The sequence below is a fragment of the Triticum dicoccoides genome, chromosome 1A (genome assembly GCF_002162155.2).
Source record: "Triticum dicoccoides isolate Atlit2015 ecotype Zavitan chromosome 1A, WEW_v2.0, whole genome shotgun sequence".
NCBI lineage: Eukaryota > Viridiplantae > Streptophyta > Magnoliopsida > Poales > Poaceae > Triticum > Triticum dicoccoides.
Genome location: NC_041380.1, coordinates 298,151,518 through 298,172,642, shown reverse-complemented (window position 1 = coordinate 298,172,642; position 21,125 = coordinate 298,151,518). Strand labels below are relative to the sequence as shown.

The window sequence follows — 21,125 nt, the reverse complement described above, 5'->3', positions numbered from 1 at the left end:
TGGCGTCCAATATGTGAGTTGTTCATTTTTCACGCAGACAGTGATCGGTGTGTGATGTCGTTGAACGGATACTCCGGAAGTTGGAAGCACAAGGTAGAGTAATGAGGAACTTAATTTTGCTCGAGTGTTGACTGTGAAGAAGACGAGAAGGGACTACAGTTGCAGGTGGAGTCACATGAAGTTTGGGAGTAGCAGCGGTGCTCATGGTGTATCTCAAGTCCAATGTACATGGAGGTTTGACGCACGGACAAATTCAAGATGGTGGAGAATATTCGCCAAGGTGGAGTTTGTTAGAGTTGTGTCGAATATTATTTTACAAGTTAGGTTACAGTTGGACTTGGAGTCGTACAGTGTGTAGACAGAGTAGGAGTCGTATCCAAGTAGGACACTTGTATCCTAGGCCTCTCATATATAGCGGGGGTAGACACACGATGTAACCTATGCCAACATAATAGCACGGGCACGCGAGGGAGTCGGCGGCGTGTGCCGGCGCCCGGGCGGCCAGGGTGCGGTATTGTGATGGTGTCATGGGAAGGAGCGCCCGTAGTCATGCCCCGGGGATGTAGCCATATCGGTGAACCTCGTTAACAAATCTAGGTGTCGTGCTCGTGTGATTGCTTGGTTCTCGGATGATCGACGGTATGCCTCGGATTTATTCTAACAACCTCCTTTTTATGTTCACGTTATTTATTTATTTATTTATTGAAGGTTCTATGTTCACGTTATTGATGATCCTGTGAGCATCTCAGCCAAGTTACATCAGCATGACAGTGCGAGCCCAGGCCCCAGCTTAGTCACCTCAAATTATTGAACACTAAAATGCGCAAATCTCCCGGTGCCACATGGGGATGACAACGTCAGGAACACATGTTGAGAATCTGCATTGTCAGGAACTGTCAGATGTGTATATGTAAATTAAGAACGGAACCTGTGCCGGAGAATTACTACACTGTTTTAGGACTTCCTTGATTTAAAGGATTCTCATAGGATTTTCTTTCTTATGTTGGTTGTTTGATTTGTAGGTTTGGATTTTATAGGTTTTTTTTCCTAAGTAATTATGTGTATTACATTTCATAGGAATTTTGGCATCCATTCAAACCTCTTGAAAGAATCCTATGCTTTTAATGTGATGCAATCAAACAAACCAGATTCCTGTAGAATTCAATTGGACATGACATGATAATCCTATGATTTTCCTATTCCTGTGCTTTTGGAAAGCAGATTCCTGTAGAATTCAATTGGACATGACATGATAATCAAAGACGCCCTTAGGCGATTTGAGGGCAAAATCCCAAGCAAGTTTGAGGACGAAGATATGTACAGAATCTGTACTATGGAAGTACATATGTAGTAATTCTGGTAACCACACTATTTTCCTCTTGAAGAAAAGAAACAATATTTCAAAGTTGTACATGCTTTTGAACATCTCGCTGTCAAAGATGAAGTAACTCGACATGTGGGGATTTCTGTCTGTACGAGCTCAAAAGTATAATTGATAATAAAGGGAATTTCGATTTTGTACAAGTAACTTCAAATCTAAGGATGAATTTGGCAGTTTTTGTGTGCTAGAATTCTGAAATCAAGTATAATTATTATTATTGCACAGCTTGGGTCCCTCTCCGTCTTGGTACCACATGAGACGTGACCTACAACCGTGATTTTGGATTCTATACTTAAATAATTTTTGCACATCTTGCAGGTTGGGGGACCACAGCAGTAATCACTTGGGAAGATACTAGATTTTTAGAATGTATAGATGAAAAATTTGATGCAGGCGAGTTATGTACTCCCTCGATCCATATTAATTGTCGCTGTTTTAGTACAACTTTATACTAGGGAGTACCATTTTATGCCCATTTACGGCATCTTCATCCGGACCCCTAAAACGGACACGGTATTTGCCTGCGGACGCGTCCGCGGATAGTGATACGGGAGCCGGTCATCCAACTGTGCCCGCATATATTTCAAAGGGAATTTGAACCAACCAGACGATTTTCATGAAAGCACGACGAAAGTCACTTAAGTTTGGATATAATTTACATAAAATGGAAGATATTTCGTCTATTCAACTAAAACCTAAAAAGGCACTAAACTAGCTAAAGGGACTAAACTAGCTAGGATGGTGACCTCGTTCGTGTGGCCAGCCTGACCAGCGGCACCGTCGTTGCAACCCATGCCATCGTTTTCGTCAAAGTGATCCTTCCAGCGGCGGAAGGGCGCGGGGGCCCTGCCCGGCCGCCTAGCGCTCTCAAAGGAGCTGCTCCGCTTCCTCTTGCACCCTGTCGCCTTGCCCTTCCTTGCCCCTGCCGGCAGCAGCAGCGGTCTCGCTGAGAGACCACTCCTCGCCGATCTTGGCGAGCTCCCCGTCAAGGCGGCGCAGCCGCTGCGCGGCTGTCTCCGCAGTGGTCACCGACCTGTCGCGGGCCCGGGCCTCCACAAGGTTAGGGTCCGCGCGGACCCATACTGACACCTCGGCAGACTTGGTGAACGCCGAGCAACGTGTCATGTCACGCTATTCCAGCCGCGTCGCCTGGCTGCCCTGCGATGACGAGGAGCCGCCACGGTCACCGAGGTAGTGGAGGAGGCGCTCACGCGCCTTTGCAATCACCGTCAGCACCACCTCCTCCTTCACGGCCTTGCTGCGCTAGTCGCCCCGCGGTGGAGATACTGGCTCCTTCTTCACATGGCGCGCGACTTGGACGTCACGGGTTTCGTGGGTGGGACGCTGGCTCCGCCTTCATGCGGCTGAGAGGCGGCGAGGCAAGCTCCTCCTTCATGCGGGTTGGCGGTGGAGAGGGCGATGCCGGACCATGGTCTCGGAGTGACCGCTCCATCATAAGCTCCATCTGCCGCACGTACTCATCGTCCATGACCACTACCTCCGCATATAGGTGCAGTAGCTACTACGGCTGATCCTCCACGTCACCGAAGGAGACGACGATCTCCTACTTCTCGGAGAAGCCAACGGCCGTGCAGGTTGAGGGCCCCATAGAGCAACTACGGCGCGCCAAGATCCGCAGGGAGATCTGGATCCGTCGCCTGCTGCCGGCAAGGAGAACCATGATTTTGGCATGGTGCGGACACTGTGGTCTGGACGGCGCCCGAGCGAAGAGGATCAGAGAGGGTGCGGGAGGAGAGGAAGAGGAGTGATGCGGTGAGGTTTGGACTGCCCAGGAGCCCCGCTTAAATAGGCACTGCCAGGCCAGGCGACGGGACGGGAAGCCACAGGGAGCCGACTTCAATGCATCGGCTGGAGTAGGTTTCTCGGTTGCCGCATCGGCATTGAAGCAGCACCGCCCGCTCGTCCAATCGCGTCGCTCTGACGGACATCAATACTTTGGCCCTGTTCGGAGACCCGCCACTCCACCACTCCGCTCCCGGAGCTGGAGTTAAAAAGCACGGAGCTGGGAAAGAGATGCTCTGCAGCTCCTCGTATTTTTAGGAGCTGGAGTGACTCCAAACAGGGCCTTTGGAGTCCCATCGACTCTGAAGCGGCGCTGATCGGCATTAATGCATAACAACTGCTTCGCGCGGAGAGGGTCTTTCGGGTGGAGAGGGTTTTGGGTGGGACCGGGCTGGCGGCCGCGTACATGGCAGTGGTCCTGAAACGGCTCTTCATGTGCCAGTGGATTCGTGGCCGCCTCCCATCTGGGGTTGAGGTCCTGAAACGCAACGGCCCAGGAGATGGGATGTGTCCCCTATGTGGCACGACGGAGGACGCCAACCACATCTTCTTCTCCTGAGTTATGGCCCAGTTCCTGTGGACTTCCCGGACTTACTGGCGGAAATCCACGCCTCCGCCCCCCGCCACCGCCACATTAGGTGGTTGTGCGTTGGGGTGCTGGCCTGGATGCTTTGGACTAAGCTTGTCATCCAAAGAACTCCTCTTCGTCGTGCGACTGACACAATCTTCAAATTGTGTGGTTACTTGCAGCTTGGGCGGCTGCTTAGCCACCCCGGGATCGGGACGCCATCGACACCCTCCTCGCCGACCTCTGCGTGATGGCCTTCCGAGTTGCGCCTCCTCTTCCGCCCCCCCCCACACGCACACACACACTCTCGGAGCCAGACTAGGCCGTGGCCTCCCTAAGGCGCAGGACCCTTGGACCGCCCCTAGGGCTCTTGCTCGTTGTGTCGTGTGTTCTCTATTTTCAGGGCTTGTTGAGTTGTGCCCTCAGCATTAACCTTTTTCGTACTCTCTGTGTGTGCTGACCTTTAGCGTGTGTGCGGTGTGAACATGTGTATGGATGTTATGGCTCGGGCGGTTTGCTTTATATATAAAGCAGGGCGAAAGCCTTTTTCGGTACATGGCAGTGATCTGGACGCCCGCAATGCCCCCATGGTTTGCATCCGTTTTGCGGGATTTCAAACATCCGTACCGGTCCGTGGACCGATGGGCTAACGCGTTCGATGGCAAACTGCGTCTGGATGGTTTGAGGGCCCGCGTTGGATATGCCCTTACCACCCTTGTAGTTTTGTGTTAGAACATAGTAACCGCACTAGCTTATTAATGAACAAATAACTCCATCTAAGTGCATATTTTTATCTCATTAGAGAAGCAACTTTGTGTATTTCCATGGTTCCTAAGCCAAGATATGGTACATGCACAGATATATCTCTAATGGGAAATAGAGGTACAATATAACTATAATAACAGTTGGCTAACATGGGAGTTGTTACAAAAGGAACAGTACAAGGAGCCGGTGAAGCTTGGGGCCAAGTGGCTCGAATATATTATCAGGGTATCTCCAACGCTGTGCATCAAAACGTCGCTAAACATCCGGACGGCACGATCCGGATACTTTCGGTCATCCAACGCCATGCATCAAAAGTCCACGGACCGAGCCGCGCATACTAATTCCCGCAAACTCGAGGCAAACTGGCTGGAGGTCTACGGGCGTCCTGACGTCCGCCGTGTAGGCCTCCAACAGTGTGGTCCCACCCAAAACCCTCGCCATGCATTCACTGCCGCTCAGAGCGGACGCAACCGGATGATCGCCTACTTGCATTCATGCTGGTCAGATAGTCGTGACCGGACGGCTGACCGACACCACTTCATGTGAACGCAGCGACCGAGAAGCCTAATCCGGTTGTTGCACCCGCATTGAAGAGGTGTCGGTCCGCCTGGTCCGACTATTTAAGCAGGCCGACCTCGCCGACAAACCCCATCTCTACTCGATGCACCGCAGCCTATCCTTCCCTCTTGTCCACACACCGCATAGATGGGCAAGTCCGGCAGCGGCTCCGGGTAGTTCTCGGCGCCGGTAGGTGGATCCCCGGGGTCTACCGGATCATGGTGTCGTCGCCCACAGTCTCCGGGTCCGTCGGCATCCACCACTCCGTTGGCGCCCACGTTCAAGGAGGAGGTGGTGTTCTCCGATGACAACAAGGAGCAGCAACAGTTGCGCCTCCTCGCCGAAGCCGGGCGGATGGACAAAGAGTATGCGCAGCAGATCGAGCCGTTGCTCCAGCAGTCGGTTTGTCGACCGCTGTCCGGCACCGACCTCTCCGCTGCACCACCGCTTCAAAGAGGTGCCGCCCTCCCTGCCACGCCACCGCGTCAAGGAAGAGCCGGCGGCCCCGCCTCTATGCAGTGTCAAGATGGAGGCGCCCTCCCTGCAGCGCATCCAGTACGGGTGGCTCATCCAGCCATCATTGCCGCCGTGCCGCTTCGGGCGTGGCAAGGAGATGGCCCCGCCATCCCCGCCCCGGTGGCGCGTGGCCACCGTGAAGGAGGCATCTGCCCCGCCAATTGCCAACCCGCGCAACCACCTCATGTACTACCTCGGACGTGGCGGTGGCGCCTCCTCCTCGCGTACTTGGATGGTGGCTGGCAAGGACAAGCGGTGCAATGCGGTGCGCCGTTTGGCCTTTCCAAAGTCGGACGTGGTGCCGGGTGCGGGCCGACCCGGACCTCACGTTGGCCTGGGCCGAGGATCGGTCCAGGACCACCGCACAAACATCCTCCCACCGCCGGTGCCAGACCAGTGAGCAGCTCTGCAAGATCGGGCTGGCCATGTCCTCGCCAGCAAGGGCAAAGGCGGCATGGGCCTTTTTTTCTATTCAAATCCCAGGAAGCCAAGACCAATTTCAACACAGTTTGTAGGCAAAACAGCACTGGAAACTTTGAAACACAAACGGCCAGAACGCCTAAGCTTAACCTAGCTAGCTAAGAATACCTTAATAACCTCGAATACAGGTCAACTATTATGGTTTTTGGTTTATCACTATCTTTTTTTTCCTAGAATCATCAACACGAGAGCTCATAACATAAAAATAAAACAAAAACTCGACCAGCAGGCACTAGCCCCCGTGGCTGAAACACAAACGGTTAGAACGCCTGAGCTTAACCATAGCTAAGAACAACTTGCCTCAATAACCTAGAACAAAGATCAACTATTGTGGTTGTCAGTTTACCACTATCCTTTTTTACCAGAATTATCAACATGAGAGCTCATAATATAAAAAAAACAAAAACTCGACCAACAGGCACTAGCACCCGTGGCATTTCTCTTTAGAAGAACACCCAACCACCATCAACAGGAGAGTTCATATACAATAGTTCAATGACATACTCATATAAGAGCTCTATGATACAATAATTTGCTGATACTATAGACAGGTAGTATGATAATTGAAAATCTGTCTACATCAATTACAGGATGAATTGTCTCCATCACATAATGTGAAACAATATATTGGTGTGCAACAACTTGGATGCTCACTACCTGAATGTTGTGTAGTGAAGTCAGCTTATGTGGCACACACTAAGGCAGGGGAAGCAAAAAAGATAAGTAGACCACTCGATAGTGCTAGACCACTGACACCCACATAATAACAGATTAAAATATGAATAATGTGAATGTCAGAATTTCTTGACCAACGCATAAAGCTATTAGTACATAGATTAAGAAACACAGGATAACTATTTATCAAAAAATGATATTCAGGAGTAACCTCAATTCAGTTAACTAATAAATTAATGATTACCTATGTGACAGCATTGAAGAATTTTAGTAGTCAGTCTGTAGGACGACAAATCATCTCCAACTTTCTGAGCAATCCCAAATATACAATTATATTGCTGCCATGGAAAGGTTATTAGCCCATGCAGAACCCACATAAGCCTCTATATATTGGTTTCCGATCTTCCCTCTCATTTGCAGTTTGTATCAGCAACTGTTGTCGCATCCACCATAACTTATCAGATATGACATTGTTTCCAACAAAGTGCAGGGTGGTGTCACCCCTGCCAATTCAAGAAAGAGGGGATGCGGTTACCTGGAGCTTCATGTACTTTTTGTATTCTATGCATATGAATAAATAAATAAAATTATTAGGTTTACTCAATACTTAGCTTATCAGAAAGGATGCCTGCAGAGTTCCAAGGGCTGTAGCTTACTTTCTGTAGACGTTCATGAAAACTGGAAAGTACAGCAAAACATTTCCCTAAGTTTGCAATCAAAATTAAGGGCTTCCTGTAGGTGCTGGCTGAGGCTTGTACGACACAATCTCTATCATATTTATTTGAAAATCATTATGTAGAAAGAACCATTCACTTGTTAGCACCGCCTAATTAGGAGACAGCTAAAGTTTCTTGAACCACATGAAAGGGTGCCTGTCCTCTCACACACAAAAAAGAAATGCCTGTCCTCTCACACACAAAAAAGAAGTGCCTGTCCCCAGTATGGATTTATGTCTGGTAGCTAAGTTTCAGTTGTATATGCTCCCTATTTCGATTTAGATGAGTGGGTAAACCAGCATATTCTAAGATTGTTTTACTATAGCGACTGCAACTCAGAAATCAGAATTCATGTTCACGGCATACGAGCTAGAATACCTTGACACCAAGGTAAATTCTTGATTGTGAAAATGCAGACCGAAGCATAGAGCAAGGGACATGAAGAATGGTCTCAGATCGTCGATGTCACGCAAGCACACACTTGTAACATGCATGAGGGTTATATACTTACACGAACAAAAGAGGAATTTCAAACAATTACACTGCTCTCATATATACTGACAAGTACGCATCCACTCATTGATATATAAAATATAGATACACAATTGTAGTTACAAATCAATCACTATCACACAAGAAAAATGCAGTCACACGCAATACAACGCCTTTTACCTGGCTGAAAACTGTGAAATAGAGACAGTGGCCCTGGATGCAGAGGATGAACTTGAGGAGGATGTTTCACCTCGCACTCTACTTGTTGAATCAATAAATGTGGGCCTTGTGGGCTGTAATTCTGAAGAATTTCTTGACAACAACAACACAACCACCTCTGACATCGTTGGCCTTGAAGCAACCACTGATTGAGTGCACAGAAGTGCTATCTCTATTATTTTCTTTACCTCTTCTGACTTGTATTCTTCACGATCCAACGATTCGTCCACCAAGCTAATCAAGTTCTCATTTTCATATAACTTCCATGCCTGTACAATCGACAGGCATAAGAAAATATCTTATTGACTATCTCAAGATAGCATAGTGTGTGTACATAATGAAACCTCAATATAATAAGTACACAATGATCGTATGAACCATTAAAGCCTTTTTCTCAGATAAACATGGAATTCTCCAAAGTATAATCCTGATCTTTATGAAGATTTTCTGGAGAAGCATAAACACTAAGCAATGCTTACTTAGAAAGAATTTTATCAATTACTGTACTTGTTAAATCAGCAGTGCATAGAGTGAGAAAACCAGCCCAGGAATTCACATCACAAAATTAGGAAGTGGAACTAAAACTAAATATACCCACAAGGACATATCAAAGACTTGTGTAAGTGGCTATGTGAAATATGCAAGTCATATGCGGTAATTTACGGCACCAAGAAAAGCCAAGTTTTCAGAAGAAAGATGGATACCGATTCAAGTAGGTACTGTGTTTCAGGCTCCAGCCTTGTATCATTGCTCTTCCGACCACTTATTATTTCCAGAATGACTACGCCAAAGCTGTATGTGTCAACCTTCTCTGATAGTTGGCCATGGATTGCGTACTCAGGAGCAGTGTAACCCCTGTTCAATAGTAAAATATAATCATCAGAAAAATAGGCTAGATGTCCAATGTAATATTTGAATGTTCAAACTTACAGTGTTCCTGCAAATTTAGTGCTGAGATGGCTATGATCATCAGGTAGGAGCCTTGCCAAACCAAAATCAGCAATCTTAGGCTGAAAGTCATCATCAAGAAGAACATTGCTAGATTTAATATCACGGTGTATGATACACACATGGAACTCTTCATGAAGATATGCAAGGCCACGAGCCATGCCAACAATGATGTTAAATCGTTGCTTCCAGCTAAGTGTTCCGCGTCTCTCACCTGTTATACCAGAATGTGTGAATGTGAGGTCATTATTTAAGAGGTGCAAGTCAGCACTGTCACAAGTTAATCAACTCGGTTTGCAAGATAAACTGAGTAATTGCCTTCCCAAAAACTTAAACAATGAATATCAGACACACCATATAGGATATTTTCCCACATGTCAAGTAGATGAAGAAGCAAGGATCAAAGGAGCATACCGAAGAGGAACTTGTCAAGGCTATTGTTCGCCATATATTCATAAACAAGCAGGCATTCGGAACCCTTGCGAGAACAACCAAGAAGCCTTACAAGATTTCGGTGATGAACATTGCTAATCAACTTCACCTCACTTTCAAAATCTGCTTTGGCCCTGCTGGTTTGCATTACTGTCAATCTTTTTACTGCAACAGTTTTCCCATTTTTCAGCAAACCCTGTTAGAAAGACAATTTTGAATTATCATTTTGCAATAAACTAATAAAGTACTGCAAAAGGCAACTTGGTGATCAGTGATCAGAATATTCTTATTCTGTTTTTCCGTTGTGTAGCATTGCCTTTTGTCTGCAAATCTTCGTGAGTGGATTAAACATTTGAAGATCACTATACCTTAAATACATCTCCAAAACCACCTTCTCCAAGTTTATTTTTCTCACTGAAATTATTGGTTGCAACCTTAAGATCATGATAGTAAAAACTGGTTGGACCTTGTAGTTCCGTTGCTCCAAGTATATCACCTAAAAGAACATACCGGCATATGAGGAAACACAGACACAAACAAAGATTATTTGATTATTCTTTTCCAATTAACTTTCCAGAAACAGATTAGTGCGCAAAATACGGCAACTTTAAAAAAAATGTAGCTAATAACACTTGCAAATGTCAAACCAATGTAAATGTTCATGGCTAAACTCCAATACATTTAATAAAGTATGCCCTTGTAAAATTAGGCAATTCCTGGAGTTTCCATAACCTGGTTGTTCTGAATAATGCTTGGACAAACAGAACCTGTCCCTACCAATCAACACTTTATGTTTACTTGAATAGTGCAACACAAATAACAGAAAAAGGAGACAATATCAAGAGAAGAGAACAGAACACATACAAAATTAAAGGTCTGCAACATAACTAGAAATTATGGGATAGGTATAAAGGTGCGGCCTGGAACCCAGAGCACATGCTCCTGGCTAGAAAATAGTTTCAGAATGTAAAAAATTCTGAAATATGTACGTTCTCTGGTCACTTTATACTTGTAAATTCTAAATATACGATCAAATTTTTCTTGGAAAAAAGAGACAAATGGTTGTAGTCACACTGTTCAAACAATAAGTTGAACACTATCCTTTTGTGAGGGTAGATTTCATTATATTTTTGTATGAATTTTGCAGGTGCTCATTTTATAACATGATGCACATCTGTAAACATTTTGAGGTCACTTGAAGATGCACAAGTAGGCAAAAACCCATATGTCAAGCACACACCCTTGCATGTACGGAATCCACTTTATATTTAATATCACTAAACCTGTCTTTGTTCCATGGTGCAAAAATGGTCGCTTTTATGAAAATTCACAGGCATATAAAGGAGCCTAACATTTGCATTTATATTTTTCCAAAATTCTTTTATGTTCTGAAATGCTTTTTGTAGAGTATACAACAAATTCTAAATACAGTTTTCAAATTTATCGTTCACTGCAGGAGGACGTGCCACCAAAAACATTTTTGTTCCTTTAGACATTATGATACAACAGAGAGGAAATCAAAGTGTGTGGGGCACAACTATGAAAACATGTCTACTTCTGCCTTCGGAAAAAATGCAACGTCAATCTTTATATCCAGGGAATTCCGTAGGATGTAAATTATCAACTGCGATTAATTACATACCTGCCTTGGTAATCAAAGGCAGTCTAGTTATATACCTGCCTTAATAATCAAAGGCAGTCTAACTATATTGGAAATGAAATTGATTCGGATAGCACTGAAAATCTTGTGTATCATGCCGGCATCAATAGATGATTGATGACCATTGGTGATAGCTACACACTGCATGTCATCATCCTCACAGGACAATAGTGGCATGACATTGCAGATGTTCTCATGAAAGGCAACACAGAATTTACAAAATCACTTGACTACCCAAGAGACGGTTCCATGATAAATGACAGCAACTTTGACCATGTTACTAAGATTAGACTGAAAACTTGACAAGAACCAAAGAGCTTTAACTTCACAAAAACAGCATTTACCTCTCCGAGGCTTCTGCAGCTTCCTAGAACGACGGATCCACAACAAAGCTAGTAACCCTAGAAGCAACAGGAAGGCTACACCTCCCAAAATTCCTCCTATGATGGCTCCCTTCCCTCTTGATTTTCCTGAACCAAATCATGAATTGTGAGATCTGAACTGAAGACGAACTTTGAATTGGAACCTTTTTCTTTATTTGTTTTTTTTGTAAAATTATACAGCAACCAAATTATCATTAAAGTTCAAGCCAACACGGCCACTGGAGCAAATAAATGCCTTTACATTACAACAACAACAACAACAACAACAACAACAACAAAAGTAGAGAACTTCAAAGTTCAAACTCACCTCAAACATTGGATTCCAAATGTACCAAAATATGACCTGGAGGATCTAAAGCTGAGGTTTTAACTTATTTTTTTCATGCATCACATAACTAATTCTCCATGAAGTCCTCAATTTGCTGCTTCTACACACCCCCTATACCAAAAGTTTTGCACATGATCTGGCCAATCGGTGCAGCAAATAAATGGGGTAAAAATGTGAAAAATCTGTTAAATTGGGTAATTGCTGCCACAAACGTGACTTAGGGGTAAAAAGTGAAATTAACTCTATTTCTAATTTGCAAGGTAGGAATAATAACTTTGGAAAAGATTAGGACAATTTTAAACAAGGATATGCTGCAGCAATGAGACTTTGGGAACTCGTCGATAAAAATCTATACCGGTCGTGCAAGCAACAAACATGGACAGCGAGCCAAAGATGGCCTCGGTACAACGCAAAACTATAAAAAAAAACTTCTCGAAGCTAGTAGTATGTTAACAACTCACGCAAAACACGAGGATGAACTCACCAGAGAGCAAGTATGCCGCCAAGTCTACGGTGGCATTAGCTGGGAAGAACCGCTTATCAGAGTACCTCATGAAGCATCCGGCGTCCACGGCGCGGCCGTCGGAATTGGGCGAGCAGCCGCCAATGTTCCTCGAAGCCACCTGCAGGCACTGCGCGCATCCCCCCGCCCCGACCGTCTCCACACACTGCGCCATCGCGTACACGCCGGCGCCCGCGGCGGCCGCGGCAAGCCTCGGGGCGCGCGGCACCGCGGCCGCGAGGTCGCCGATCAGCGCTCGCACCGCGCCGTCGAAGCCGCCGCCCGCCACGGCGGAGCCATTGCAGAGCTGCGTGTTGCCAGGGAGCGTGGACTGGTCGAAGAAAGCCGCGCTCTCGTACCGTATGACGCAGCCGTCGAGGATGGCGCGCCCGCCGTTGGCGGCGCCGCAGGAGGCGCGGATGCGCGCCGCCGCGGCGTCGAAGCAGGCGACGCAGTCCCTCCCGGTGACGTACGGGCGGCACTGCGCCAGCGCGAACGCCGGCGCGGCGGCGCGCGGCTCCGACGCCGTGGCGAAGCCCCCGGCGGAGAGGTTGGCGCGGAGCTTGGCGAAGGTGGAATTGAGGGCGACGAGGAAGGCGGCCGTGGGCGTGGCGTTGTACTGGCTGCACCCCAGGTTGAGCAGCGTGGCCTGCGGGTCGGCGATGACGGACGGGGCCAGCGCGGAGGCGAGTGCCAGCACTAGAGCCGGCAGCAGCGGGAGGCGAGCCATGCGGTGCATCGGCACCGCCGGCTGCCGGAGGGAAGGGGGAGGAGATATCGCCGTGGCCGCTGGGTTTTGGACGAGAGCGGCGCGGCAAGGGTGGTGTGATTAATGGCCAGGTCGGGAAGTGTGGAACAGCTGATTGGTTCGAGATGGTATAAATATTGGGATGAGGGATGATCCTCTGTCACGTCCAGCTTCGCTTTAATAATTTATTTTCAAGAAGCAATCTCACTCTCTCTTGCATTGCATGTCGCCGGAATACCTTTGTTTAATCAGAACTGAAAACGGCTGAGGGTGTTTGGTGGCGTGAACGTGTTGACGATCGGCTGCTATTCTTGTGGTTGTTGGGCACTAGCTTGGTTCCTTGCTAAAATTTTGACCGTCTATGCGAACTTACTCCAAGATTATTGGGGAAGCGCAGGGGTGCAACGATTGTAGGGCGAAAAGAGTTTTTTTTTTGAGAAAACTTTCAATTTATTCATTTTCAATCATGGCAGTACAACGAACACCAAACATAATAAAAATTACATCCAGATCCGTAGACCACCTAGCGACGACTACAAGCACTGAAGCGAGCCGAAGGCGCACCGCCGTCATTGCCCCTTCCTTGCTGGAGTCGGACAAAACTTTGTAGTAGACAGTCGGGAAGTCGTCGTGCCAAGGCCCGATAGAACCAGCGCAACAGAACAGCAACCGCCGCCGATGAAGAGTAGCGTAGATCGGAAAGATCAAACCTGAAAACACATGAACGTAGACGAACTACGACCAGATCCGAGCAAATCCACCAAGGATAGATCCGCCAGAGACACACCTCCACACGCCCATCGATGATGCTAGACACACCATCAAGACAGGGACTAGGCGGGGAGAGCATTATTCCATCTTCAGGGAGCCGCTGCCGTCTCGTCTTCCTGAGTAGAATATAAACCCTAACAAAACACGAAGAGACAACTGAAAACGGAGCCCTCCCGCCGGCAAGGGCCAAGATCCACCGCGCCGCCATGGCCCTAAGGCCACCGGAGACGAGGCCGACCGACGACGGCGCCGGCGGGAGGCAAGGCAACCCTAGACTTTTCTTGGGGAAAAGAGTTGGAGTGATTTGGGAGCAACTAACCAGGGGTGGCCCCACTCATGTTCCCAACCTTAGCCGACACCAAAGATCTCCTCCATGCTACCGTCTCGGTCCTCTCCTCTCCTCCGCCTTGCAGCCTCGTCGGCAGCAAACAAAGTGGGGTCCGCCCATTTCTTTTTTTCGTAGGTTTTGTTTCCCTGACAACACTGGCAGCTATGACAGAGGTGGAGGCGGCAATGGCGTGTTGGAATAAAGTCTCTTTCGTCTCACCCTACCTCAACGACGTCTGATTTGACACTGACAAATGCCCTATGAGAGTTTGTGTCCCCAAATTTGTTGGCTCTCTTCATATCAAGATCTTAGTAGTTTGTTTGTCTATAAATGAGAGCAATTGGCTGGCTATTAGTGCGTTGGCTTTGACATCTTTTTGTATCGTTCTGTGGCATGTTCCGTTTCTCAATTCTATAGTGTGGGTTGAGTCGATGATGATCTACGGCGCAGTCGGAGTCGTTTGCTTGGTGTTTAGGGATGGCGATGACGCCTCTAGGGGAGGAGTGATGACGATGACACATGTGTGTTGTCTCGGCGAGGCCCTCTTTGAAGTGGTGTGAGGGGGTATCTTATGTGTGCCGTGTAACGCCCCATATGTAACCTGCCATATTTGTATTCCAACTCTTGCCATTTCCGACACTAAGTTATGATATTTGCTCGTTGTTGGGTTTTGTTTTCGTGTTGCTTTTGTCTTTATCTTGCATATCATATCATGTCATCATGTGCATCGCATTTGCACACGTGTTCGTCTCATGCATCCGAGCATTTTTCCCGTTGTCCGTTTTGCATTCCGGCGCTCCTATGTCCTCCGGTGTCCTCTTTTACCTCTTTTCGTGTACGGGTGTTAAACATTCTCGGATTGAACCGAGACTTGCCAAGCGGCCTTGGTTTACTACCGGTAGACCGCCTATCAAGTTTTGTGCCATTTGGACTTCGTTTGATACTCCAACGGTTAACCGAGGGACCGTAAAGGCCTCGTGTGTGTTGCAGCCCAACACCTCTCCAAAGTGGCCCAAAACCCACCTAAACCCCCTCCATCATCTCGGTCGTTCGATCAAAATCGCGTGGGCGCAAACCGTGCTCAATTTGGAGCCTCCTAGCTCCCTCTAAGTATAAATATGTGCACCCCGTCCAAATTCCGGATCAAACCCTAACCTCTCCCTCTCCTCGCGCCGCCGGACAAAAAACAGCCCGCCGGACGTGTCCGACCCGGCCGCCGCCGCCATGTGGCATTGCCTCATTCGCCGCCGCCCGCGCGCCCACATCGCCGCCTGTCCACGTCGGCCCGCCCGGCCCGCAGAGGGCCCCCAAGGCCCGGAGCCGCCGCCGACCGCCCGGGCCTCCCGCGCCCTCGCCGCGCCGCCCGCCTCCTCACACCAACGTCGGCCTCTCCGCCCCTCCGCCGCATGCATCCGACCGGCGCCTCGTCGCCACCGCCCTGCCCGGCGCCGGCCACCTCGCCGCGTCTCGTCGCCGTCCTCGTCAACTCCGGCCACCGGCGAGCCCCTCGTCGCCGAATCTGTAAAATCTTTCCTCTCGGGCCATCTACAGTGTCTCTGGCGAGCTCCCCGCTGAACCTCGTAAAGTGTGCCGAAACCCTAGATCTAGATCTGGGAGGTTGACCTCGTTTTTCCCTAAGTCCCAGTAATTTTTAGCATACTTCATCGCATCATAACTTTGATTCCGTGGCACCGTTTTGGGCGTGTAGCATATCACATTGTTCGCCTCAACGAGCACTTCATTTCATTCCATTGCATCATGTTCAATTGAGTTCATCTTGATGCCCTAAATGCTGTTGCAAGAGCGCTATGTAATGTTAGTTTCAGATTCTTAACAGATATTGGTCATTTGCCATTTTTGCCATGTTTAATGTGTGCCTCCTATGAACTTGAGCCCTACATGTGTTTTGAAGTATGCCATGCCATCTTTACAGGGGTGTATGCCATGTATTTGTGTGAGCCTTGTGGTGACTAGCACAAGCATGCAAAGTAGCTCTCGTGATGTTGCTGATTTTAGGGACTTAGAATTCTTGTCATTTCCCTATTAATATTTTTATGCCATGTATTCATGTTGCTACAGAGTGATCCATGCCTCTTTTGAGCATGTTCAGTAAGGATGATTTTGAGATATTGTTATGCTCTATCCATCCATGTTTTTGTTTGCAATAATGGAGCACCCTAGCATGACTCAATCTTACTCTACTTTTGCTATGAAATGTTCCTGGCAGATTGTTTACGTGTTAAGCAATTTTGCCGAGGTTGTTATAGTTTATCCATGCATGCTATGAGAGTGTTCTTGCCATGGTTAGCTTATTCATCATGTCTACTTGCTGGGTGTATGCTTAGTTTGTCATGCAATGCCTTGTGGTGAGTGCATCGAGCTCGTAAACATGCCTACGTGAATCTGTTTTGCCATATTCCAGTTTTCTGCTAAGTCTGAATCTGTTAACGAAACTTGCTATGTTCACATGGTTGCCATTGTATTTTCTGATCCCTTTTGGCTTATGGTCAGTAAGGGACTTTTGTTATATGCTTTGTGTAGTTTCATGCCATGCCTTGCTTTGCCATGATATGTTCTTGTAGCATGTTGTTATCTTGCTCTAAACATTGCTTCCTGATGTTAATTCCTGACATGTTGGTTATTTCACTAAGTCTGTAACCTGATTATCTTTTGCACTTTTGTCATGCTTGTTTGAACCTGCTACTGTGTGATTTAGCCGTAGCTCAGTGTTCATCTTTTGTCAAGCATCTTGAGTGGATCACTGCCATGTGATTTGTTGTTATGTTAGAGTGTAGTAGCTTGGTGTTCCTGATGCATTTAGAAGGCGTCGTGCTGTTAATCGCAGATCGGTGCCATATTTGTTTTGCTTGTCATTTGCAAACCGTGCATCCGATTCCAGTGATCTTTATATCGATTTCGACCAAAATCAACTCATCTTTCCAGCAGCACTCTTGGTTTGCCAAGTTGAGGCCTAGTTCAATCTTTCCTTTCCTAAGCATGCTTATGCATTGCATATCACATCCCGCATATCATGCCATGTTTTGCATCATGTTGCTTGCGCATTGCACCGTGGTTGATTATGTCTCCCTTTGTTTGTGTTCTTTGGGTAGAGCCGGGAGACGAGTACGTGATCGAGGAACCCGTTGAGAACGTTTACGAGGATCAAGCTTATGTCAACTCAGAGAACTTTGCAGGCAAGATGACCATACCCTCGAAATCACTTCTATCTTTTCTTGCTAGATGCTCGCTCTATTGCTATGCCTATGCTACGATACCTACCACATGCTTATCATGCCTCCCATATTGCCATGTCAGACCTCTAACCCACCTTGTCCTAAGCAAACCGTTGTTTGGCTATGTTACCGCTTTGCTCAGCCCCTCTTATAGCGTTGCTAGTTGCAGGTGAAGATTGGAGTTTGTTCCTTGTTGGAACATGTTTATTGTTGGGATATCACTATTATATGTTGTCTACTTTAATGCATCTATATACTTGGTAAAGGGTGGAAGGCTCGGCCTTATGCCTGGTGTTTTGTTCCACTCTTGCCGCCCTAGTTTCCGTCATACCGGTGTTATGTTCCTTGATTTTGCGTTCCTTACACGGTTGGGTTATAATGGGAACCCCTTGACAGTTCGCCTTGAATAAGACTCCTCCAGCAAGGCCCAACCTTGGTTTTACCATTCGCCACCTAGCCTTTTTCCCTTGGGTTTCGCGGACTCAAGGGTCATCTTTATTTTAAACCCCCGGGCCAGTGCTCCTCTGAGTGTTGGTCCAACCTAGAGCACCATGCGGGGCCGTCCCTTGGAAACTTGGGTTACGTTGGCTCCCGTACGCTTAGCTTATCCAGTGTGCCCTGAGAACGAGATATGTGCAGCTCCTATCGGGATTTGTCGGCACAGCGGGTGGTCTTGCTGGACTTGTTTTACCATTGTCGAGATGTCTTGTAACCGGGATTCCGAGTCTGATCGGGCCGTCCTGGGAGAAGGAATATCCTTCATTGACTGTGAGAGCTTGTGATGGGCTAAGTTGGGACACCCCTGCAAGGTTTTGAACTTTCGAAAGCCGTGCCCGCGGTTATGGGCAGATGGGAATTTGTTAATGTCCGATTGTAGAAAACCTGAAACTAAACTTAATTAAAATGAATCAACAACGTGTGTAGCCATCAGGGTCTCTTTTCGGGGGAGTCCGGGAAGAGAACACGGTCTCGTGTTATGCTTGAACGTAGGTTGTTCTAGGATCACTTCTTGATAATAGATTCTCGACCGTGCCTTGCCATCTCTTCTTGCTCTCTTTTGCGTATGTTAGCCACCATATATGCTAGTGCTTGCTGCAGCTCCACCTCATACCTTTTACCTACCTATAAGCTTAAATAGTCTTGCTCGCGAGAGTGTGAGATTGCTGAGTCCCCGTGACTCATAGTTTACTTCAAAACCAGATGCAGGGACCGATGATACCCTTCCAGGAGATACGACTGAGCTCAAGTGGGAGTTCGATGAGGACTCAGGACGATACTACGTTTCCTTTCTAGACGATCAGTAGTGGAGCCCAGTTGGGGCGATCGGGGACATTATGCATTTGGGGTTGTCTTTATTTTGGTTCCGTAGTCGGACCTTGATTGTATCTGGATGATTGTAATGATATATTTATGTATTGTGTGACATGGCGATTGTAAGCCAACTATGTACCTCTTTTCTTATTCAGTACATGGGATGTGTAAAGATTACCCCTCTTGCGACATTGCCTACAATGCGGTTATGCCTCTAAGTCATGCTCCGACACGTGGGAGATATAGCCGCATTGTGGGTGTTACAAGTTGATAATCAGAGCCTTCCCCGACTTAGGAGCCCCCTGCTTGATCGAATCGCTGGCGTTGTTGAGTCTAGAAAAAATGTTTTGAGTCTTATAGGATTATATATATCGGAGAGTAGGATTCTTTTTACTCCTCAGTCCCTTCGTCGCTCTGGTGAGGCATCCTGAAGTAGAGTTTTGTCTCTTCTCTTCTCAAATTTCACTAAAAAAATTTAGGATCACACGGGTATATTGGAATCGTTTCGATGGTTTTGTGACGAGAACATTATTCTTGGTGCCTCATGACATTTAGGGGTTGTGGCAGTGTCCCGGGGAGTTGAGCTCCGAGGTGTTGTCGTCACAATTTTATCGTTGCAATTCTGGAATACATGAGTTTCACCGACATCGAAAATCTCTTTTATGCAGTTGTTGGTGAGATAACCTCGACGCCACCCAATACTGGGGCGGGAGTTCGGGAGTATTGCCATAACTCGTATAACAGATGTTTTTCGAAGGTTGAGGTAAATGATTTCCGAAGGTTTCTTGGTTATGTGTTGAAGGATGGATACAACTGGATGTAGGATTTGCTAGTTTTGGGTGAGATATTATGCTTCTCCTGTATCCCCAACACCTGATTGCATAACCGGAAAATTTCGGGAGTTTCATAGGTGGGACTTCATGTAGCTCTAGTATTTCTTCCGCAAATATTTGGTTTGTGATTGGGTAATCCTCACCAAGTATTTGTTCATGTCCGTACCTTGTTGTTTTATTCATCTACCTCTATCTAAGTGGCTTCTCAATTTATGGAAGTTTGACCGTTTAATTTGGAATTCATTCGTTCATTCTTGTTCGAATGTTAAGACTATGTGTTGCAATTTCGATCCATTTGATTCAGCTTAAATATATGTCTGTCAAGATGCTAACGGATGTCACCCTCTTCAGGATGGCTCCTCCAACGCGTCAGAATCCGGATCCGCCGCCACCACCTCCACCTCCGGAGGCATGGCAAGCTGTGATGGCCGCTACCAACGCCAACACGCAGATGCTTATGCAACTCTTGCAAGAGCGCAACCAAGGAAATCAAGGCCATGGCAACAATCATAATCAGTTTGCTACACTCAACCAGTTCCTCGCAAACCAGCCAAAGACCTTCAGTAACTGTGTCGAGGCAACAGACGCTGATGATTGGCTCGTGGATATCTGCAAGCATTTCGAGTGTAGCAATGTCGGGCCTGAGGACTTTGTCAAGTTTGCCTCGTTCCAACTCAAAGACCAAGCTGCAGAGTGGTATCAGCAATAGAAAGATTCCAGAGGAGGTCGTGTGATTACCTGGGATGAATTCCGCCAAGACTTCAAAGCTCACCACATTCCTCAGAGTGTTGTTGAGAGCAAGCGTGAGGAGTTCCGCTATCTGAAGCAAGGCAGCTTGTCTGTTTACCAGTATAACATCATGTTCCAGAAGCTCGCTCGTTTCGCTAAGCAAGACATCCCTGACGCGAAGAGCATGATTTATCAGTTCAGAGGTGGCCTCAGAGAAGATCTACAACTAGCTCTCGTGCTTTTTGAGCTGAAGAAGTATGATGAGTTCTACAATATGGCACTGAAGCAAGAGGCTGCTCAGCTCAAGTGCGATGCTTCCAAGAAATGAGTCAGGGATGCAACTCCTTCTTCCTCAACTCAAGTGTCAACTAAGCAGCAAAAGTATTGGTTGCCTCCTCCTCCTCTGTTCCGTCAGCCTTATCAGCAGAAGAGCAAAGGTGGCAATGGATCTTCCCACCCACCCAATCCAGACTTTCAGAACAATACTTCGTCTCATGCTCCAAGATCAAGTGCTCTGTATCACCGTCCGCTCTTGGAGGTTACGTGCAACAAGTGTCAGCAGAAGGGTCACTATGAAAACAAATGCTTCAACCAGAGGCGTCTTCCTCCTCCTCCTGTGAGATCTGCCAGCACCGCAGTGGTCAAGCATAATCCCAAGTTTGCAAAGGTCAACATGATGAACAAAGCTCAGGCAGAGGACTCGTCAGAAGTTATCATGGGTAACTTTCCAGTTAACTCTACTCCTA

General features: G+C 47.2%; 1 protein-coding gene across 3 annotated transcripts; it reads right to left on the bottom strand.

The window, feature by feature from the left end:
• Nucleotides 1-6,521: 6,521 nt before the first annotated feature.
• LOC119269505 (putative receptor-like protein kinase At4g00960) lies at nt 6,522-13,290 on the bottom strand. 3 transcript variants are annotated; one of them, XR_005133630.1, is made up of 9 exons: nt 12,409-13,290; nt 11,558-11,683; nt 9,922-10,049; nt 9,536-9,749; nt 9,104-9,335; nt 8,878-9,028; nt 8,135-8,442; nt 6,991-7,424; nt 6,522-6,728 (listed from the first exon to the last, which is right to left on the bottom strand). XR_005133630.1 is itself a non-coding variant. In XM_037551361.1 (8 exons), exons 1-8 carry the CDS (start codon nt 13,163-13,165, stop codon nt 7,343-7,345), a joined length of 1,998 nt encoding a protein of 665 aa, XP_037407258.1. In that variant the 5' UTR covers nt 13,166-13,290; the 3' UTR covers nt 6,522-7,342. The 3 variants fall into 3 exon arrangements, 2 of the variants coding, with proteins under 2 accessions (XP_037407258.1, XP_037407266.1); XM_037551361.1 differs by having other exon boundaries at nt 6,522-7,424; XM_037551369.1 differs by lacking the exons at nt 6,522-6,728; nt 6,991-7,424 and having other exon boundaries at nt 8,018-8,442; nt 12,409-13,289.
• Nucleotides 13,291-21,125: the final 7,835 nt, after the last annotated feature.

Coding starts and splice junctions, on each gene's coding strand:
- LOC119269505 (XM_037551361.1), bottom strand. CDS start 13,165: ATGCACCGCATGGCTCGCCTCCCGCTGCTGCCGGCTCTAGTGCTGGCA. Junction 9,336..9,535: donor CCTTGACAAGTTCCTCTTCG/GTATGCTCCTTT, acceptor CTGGTATAACAG/GTGAGAGACGCGGAACACTT. Junction 8,443..8,877: donor CACAGTACCTACTTGAATCG/GTATCCATCTTT, acceptor TCGATTGTACAG/GCATGGAAGTTATATGAAAA.